Here is a 6,834-nt window from a genome sequence, read left to right as displayed (position 1 = left end):
AATAATAAAAGTTGTAAATAATAATAATAATAATAAGTAGCAAGTTAAAAAAGGGACATATAGAACATCATCATCTCAGATCTCCCTATTGCCACACACAGTCAATAAATGATAAAACGAGTATTAGCTTACACTTGATGCCATCATAGGAGAGTGAAAATACAAATCCATTGTAGTTGTAACAGAGTGAACCCTTGACTGCCCATATTTGGGCCTGTCTGGGTGTAGTCACCGCTTGCTCACTGCCTGAGTAAAGGAAGTGAGTCACACTGACGGTAATGTTGCGTCTGTGTTGCAGCAGCACCGAGAACAAGGAAGCAACATGTGCTGACCATAATAACCAACACAGCAGCACAGAGAGACCGGAGGAGACAGGACGCTTATTATCGTGAGTGTTACAATGTTCATAACTTTTGTGTTTATTGGAAAACGTAATATGTTGTGATTGTAGCCTATTTTTTTTTTTTTTAAAACACATACTTTGTCGCTGTGTGTTTGTTACATTGTTACAACTTCAATTGTCAGTTCATTATGATTCATTTCTTGGTTTAACTTTTTTTTTTATTACCCAGGTGAAAACTTTTTTTTCTATCTAAGCCTATCATATTCTTACTATTTGAAAGTAGGATTTTTAAAAAACCCAATATGCCTCAATGCTATATTACCATAAACATTTAGAGTAACTGGATGATGGAGAGAACTTATTCTACCGAAATGACTTTTGTTTCTACTGATTTCCATTGGGGGGTTTCCACTGTCAGAAACCCCAAATGCGTTATTTCCAGCAAGTAGCAGGAAGTTTCCTCCATCAAAGCATAAAGAAACAGACGAAAGCATACATTAGCTGTCGTTTGATTTGTCTTTTTTTCCTTTTTTCTGGTTGTATTGACCATCAATGAACACACACACACACACACACACACACACACACACACACACACACACACACACACACACACACGTGTTCCCTCCTTGGACCACACAGATTTGCCTTCACTGCTTTGTTTTGTCTCCTTTGTTTCACCTCAGACGAGAAAACAAGTTTCGTTGTCACTCCAAAAAGTGAATAGAGACGAAACCAGGCTAAACCAGGCTAAACCAGGCTAAACGGTGAAACATCTTCACCTGTGAGAGTCAATCACATTTTCAAACTCCCCTTCAGACCTGTTAAATTGTTACGTGACATGCAGTTTGGCCTAGTTTAAGAAACATAGCATATATAAAGTTATGGTATAAGCTAAACACACACACTGAGCACAGCAACAAGTTGTTGAGTGACAAAAGAAAGGAGCCTGCCCTCAATCAAACATCTAAACACACAGTTTGTATATTATCAGCAGGGTGAGGGTTGTTCCATTTTCTCCTGTTAAAGGATTTTTCTCCTTAACCAAAGCGAGGGTCAAAGGTCAGAGGGTGTAGTGGGCTGTACATATTATAAAGCCCCTTTAGGCAGATTTTGTGATATTGGGCTTTATAAATAAAATTGAGTCGACTCTGCAAATGTGTCAAGTTGTTGTATTCACACGTAAAATCCAAACCCTTTCAGCATAGTCTGTGATATTGGCAGCAGGTCACTGTTCAATAAACAGACACACTGTAAACAAGGATGTGCAGATTACCCTGCTCGTCGTGGTTCAGAGCTTTTTTGAGGGCATCACTGAACCTCTGATTAGATCAAACAATTGACACGCATATGTGAAGTAATCAGGGGAAAAGACAAACGCCATCAGCGAATGTTATTAAGTTCCTCTGGTATTTAGAAACAGTCATCATTCATTTGGTGTGATGCAAGTGAGTTGAAAACATTAGTCATCTTGGTTGTCTTTAATAGAATCAATATACTGAATGAGCAGTGACATGTGGGATGTTGCATGTTGTTAGTGAAAACCTGGTTCCAGGGGCAAAAATAACCTGTCAAGATATTCAGAAGAAGTTATTTTAACAATGGTATGTTAGAAAAAACTGTCTGGTTTCAGGTTTGTGATTTTTTAACAGTCTGGTTCATTCATTCATTCATTTTCCGTAACCTGCTTATCCACAAGAAGTTAATCAGCTCCAAGTGTGATTGCATTCTATTTATTCTTAAGTGTTTATAACAAAGAAAAATATATTCTCTGTTTCCTGCTTCTCAAATTTTACTTAACCGTGCCAGTGAAGTATCTTTTTTTTTTTTTTATTTTTTTTATGACAAAACAAGCTGCTTGAATATTTCAACTTTGGTTTAATAAATTGTGTCATTTTCACTATTTTCTAATATATTTTAGGCAAGAAAGAAGAGCCATATTCAGTGCAAACATTTTGTGCTTGAAAGTCTTCTAAACCCTCAAACACTTTGAGACAACTACTAAGCACCCTGTCAGCTTGAACATATAATCTGTTTTAAATGTCTGTGGCCTCTTATATTTCTGCTTGCGACATAAGAACAAACTAGTATGTACAAGGCTGCTTTGGGCAAACAAGGCTAACATTCTTGACAGTCGCAGCAGAAATCTGAAACTTGAAAACCTACCAGAAAAACCTGTGTTTGTGTGACTATTGTCAGACAAAGTGACTGCAGGTCAGCATGTTGCAAGATTAACAGTTTAATAATTTAATAATTTGCTTGCAGAGACTGTTGGAATGAACATATTTAGTTACTGAGTGACTGACAGTAACACAGAGTTATATAAATGAGGAAGCTGCACCAAGAAACGCCTGAAGAATAATTGCTATATGACCCTGTTTACCCGGCAGACTAATAATGGACTAGAACATCTATAACATTTGAGCAAAACATATTTGTGAGGGTCTTAAAGATACTACTACTTTGTCTCGTTGTGTCACAGGCTCATCACTACTCCTAAGTGGAGGCTGTGGCTACTTTTACCAGGGCAAATAATAATTTTCTCACACAACATATTATATAGAAAGGAGATGCACTTATGACTTCTGGTGACTAGTAGTTCTCTTGAATACCTATGTTGAATACACTTATTGTAAGTCGCTTTGGATAAAAGCGTCTGCTAAATGACTGTAATGTAATGTAATGTAATGTAATATAGGCTGAAGCAACAGTGGTGTGTTTCAAGCCACAATAACAAATTACTGTCTGCACCTCAAAGTTCAAGGCACGACTTTCTTGTCAGGGACATCGGCAGGATGTTACCACGCTGATCTGGTTTCGGCTGCACATTTGGAATTGCCTTGGCCTTCATAGAACACACTCTTCTCTCTGGTCAGGCTGACATTGGCACTCACCCAAACAGACACGCTATCAGCAGATAAACAGCACAGTGAGCTCATTGGATTTGCATTAAAAAAAAATACTTAATGTTGACATGCCAGTTTCCATCTTGTTTGCATGTATACAAAGTCTAGCCTTTCGTCAACACAGAGCCATGTCCATAGCTGTGAAATGCCAGGCAGTCTTGTTCACATTTTACACAGAGGTTCCCTGAAGGTAATAAAAATAGGTTCAGGGGCAACCACGCAGTACAGCGCTCTTATCACTGCAACTGAAGTTCCTGCTCCCATCATTGAAAGGAAGTCGCAGCCTGTTACCAAAAACTCACATCACTTATTATCTTCACTTTGGTTTGCAAAAAGAAAGTGTGATTACAAAGCCACATACTCATACTCATGTACACAGAAACATTTGTTGACATCCTCATGAATTTCTTTTTTTGTCTTCTGTTCCTACAGTGACCATGAAAAGAGAGGTGGAGGCTGGAGTGAACTTCCTCAAAAGCCTGGCTGTAGCACGTGGCAAGCTCACTGAAGCCAAAGCAGAATTGTTTGCAGAGAAGCTAAAGAAACTTTTATGCAACAAATATGATGACCACTGGTACCCTGACTGTCCCAGCAAAGGCCAGGCATACAGGTAATTACACAATTGTCACTGAATGTATTTTTTTTGACACTGCAAAGAAAATTCTTATTTGAATCAGTATTAGAAACGCCAAGTAAAATTGCCAAGTATTTTATAGATACAAGGAATTTGGCTAGGTGATATGTGCATACAAGTAGACACAGTGCAACAGTATGAGACATAATTAAAAAATAGAAAATATGAAAATGTACAATAAAATATGTTAAACAAACAAACAAATAAAAGCACATTAAAACAAGTATATTATTAAAGTATAATCTGAGAACATTGTAACACAGGGGAGGATATCCCCAAGAAAACATTGAATCTTTAACATTGAATCCTTCACAGATGTATCCGGATAAATAACGGAGTACCTTGTGATGAAGTGATCCTGAAGGCATGTGAGGACAGTAAGCTCTCACCCAGTGAACTAGGCTTTCCGCGTGAGATCACACTGTGGATCGACCCACTGGAGGTGTGTGCAAGGTGAGTCACTGGCTGGCCTGCTGAGGCAGAGAGACAGAATGACACACAGACACACTTTAAAAAAAACAAAACTGTGAGGCATTTCTCCTGATGATTCATTGTCATGATGAATAAAATGTGGGAAGTAAAATGTGTGTTTTTAAATAATCCACTCCCTCTTCACAGGTCTGCAGAGAACGGCCGGCCATTCAAAGTAGCCTGTTTCGAAGAGGAAGGTGTGAAGGGAAAACAGGCGGACTCCTCGGTGGACTCGGTAAATCTGGACACGTCAGATTACCACTCTGCCACCTCTTCGGATTGTAGTTCCACTGCGTCGAGTGACACAGAGGAGGAGGCAAAAGATGGCGAGACGGAGGGAGAGCAAAAAAAAGATGGGAAGGAGGTCGTCAAGAAGGATGCAGCAGAAGGCAACACCCACACGATAGCAATGGTTCCCAGGATTCGGAAGCGTCACGGGGAAGGACCAAATATGATGAAATACTTCAGAAATATGGTAAAATTTTCAATGATGATGTTCTATATTTGTCTCACTGTCAAGGGAAATCCCACAGAAAGACCCCCCCCCTCCTAAAAAAATACAAAGCCGGATACAGTTTGTCTGTGCTATAGAGCTTCATTGTTGTCCAAAAACTATTCAACCATTTTAGACAAATTGTACGATGAATTGTTTATACACAACTACAGTGCATTGGCAATCTAGTACTGAAGCATACAACATATCCTTACACCCTTAAAAAGTTCTGAATTAATGTCTATTTTGTGTGTTAGGCGTAGGCTAATTACTACGGATATGAGCTCTTTCAAACTCTCCCTCATCCTTTCTAATCTCTTGTACTCCTTCCAATCCTTAGCTCCCCACCAGCCTCCAGTACTTCTACCACCCTGCACCAGTTTGGCCTCAGTACAAGAAGGGCACTCAAGTGTTTCTCAACGCAGTGTGCGCGCCGCCTCCACCTGCGCCCCAGCAGGTATTTGGCTACTACATCTTGCCGCAGCCATCTCCTCAGTTCATTCTGCCTCAGGCCACTCTGCAGCCGTGGGGAGCTGTGAAGGGTTAGATCGTCTCCAGGAAGTGTGGTGTCAGGTGGATAGAGCATTCCGATCTGCTTCAACTGAGCCATTTCATGTCAGTTATCTGAGTTCTGCTAACTTTGGGCCAAGAAAAACTTTTTAAAAACTGTAAAGCTCGAGGTAATTCCTTGTACAACCTGTAATAATTCCTCTTTCTTTTTCACTTCTGGTGACTCGTAGTTCCTGGCTTATATTCTGTTCAAAGACGCCACTGAACTTGTGTGCAAATTGATTTCTTTTAAAAATCGGTCAGCTCTGCGATGCTGATTTCTTTTCTTATGTACTGTAAACTATAAGAATGACTTAAATCACTGGGTGCTTGGACTAACTCAGGACATCTAAGCAATATACTTCACACCAAATCATTGTCTTATCAGGTTTTATTTCTTTTATTATATCAATCTCTTTGTCATTTCTCTGACCAAATATGGTTCATAGTGTGTTCTTTATAGTTAATCAATGTAAAATGTGATTCAGGGGTTTAATCTATTGTAGCAAAGGTGACAATATCTGTATATTAAGATTAATATTTTTACTAAACTGCTTGTAAATAATACAGAACTTGGATACCATAGACTGATGCACATTTTCTAATCTCACTGTCCTTTTGTTGTAATTTATTTGGCCACCAGTGGATGGCACTCAACCTATAGCTCACACATGAAATAGTATATTTTTGTATGAACAGTGGCAACTGTATTTTACAAATCTAACCTCACAGAACACAAACATGGTTTTAAATAGCTTAAACTCTCTCTGTTGTTAGTACAATGTATTTATCTTCAAGTATATCTGTTTAAAGGCCTGCTTAAATCTGTGTGTGTTTTTATTTTTTATTTTATTTTTTTACTATGGATAACTTTCTTTGCCATGGAGATTGCTACAGCTATATAAACCCTGAATAGTTTTCACCCACTGACTCTTATGTACTGTGATTATTTAATTGTATTGATGCATATTTATTCCATGCAACCTTGAAACCTATCTTTGTGTGTAAGCATCATTTTTGCTTTAACCTTTTTGCATTAGCCGCTTACCTTCTTAATGCAGCAGATTAAATTCACTCATACCCGAAATCATAAATTGTGTTATTTTGCTGATTTCTATATTAATGCTTTTGGGTGACTGTTTTGGCCCTGTTTATGGTGTTTTCTATCATAATTATTATATTCCTTTATTGATCCCCATGGGGGAAATTCAAGTGTTGCAGCAGCTCAACTACACAGACACAGACAATAAATACACATACTATACAACTACACAGACAATAAATACACATACTATACAACTACACAGACAATAAATACACATACTATACAACTACACAGACAATAAATACACATACTATACAACTACACAGACAATAAATACACATACTATACAACTACACAGACAATAAATACACATACTATACAACTACACAGACA

At 38.2% G+C, this 6,834-nt stretch overlaps 1 protein-coding gene across 1 annotated transcript; it reads left to right on the top strand.

Annotated features, from left to right (window-relative positions):
• Positions 1 to 282: 282 nt before the first annotated feature.
• Positions 283 to 6,483, top strand: si:dkey-79d12.5 (maternal B9.15 protein). Its single transcript, XM_054622337.1, has 5 exons — positions 283 to 388; positions 3,682 to 3,859; positions 4,199 to 4,336; positions 4,502 to 4,829; positions 5,188 to 6,483. Exons 2-5 carry the CDS (start codon positions 3,687 to 3,689, stop codon positions 5,392 to 5,394), a joined length of 846 nt encoding a protein of 281 aa, XP_054478312.1. The 5' UTR covers positions 283 to 388; positions 3,682 to 3,686; the 3' UTR covers positions 5,395 to 6,483.
• Positions 6,484 to 6,834: the final 351 nt, after the last annotated feature.

Source organism: Anoplopoma fimbria, chromosome 20 (assembly GCF_027596085.1).
Source record: "Anoplopoma fimbria isolate UVic2021 breed Golden Eagle Sablefish chromosome 20, Afim_UVic_2022, whole genome shotgun sequence".
Taxonomy (NCBI): domain Eukaryota; kingdom Metazoa; phylum Chordata; class Actinopteri; order Perciformes; family Anoplopomatidae; genus Anoplopoma; species Anoplopoma fimbria.
Note: the sequence above shows the minus strand (reverse complement) of the source record. Positions and strands in the feature narration are given on the sequence as shown.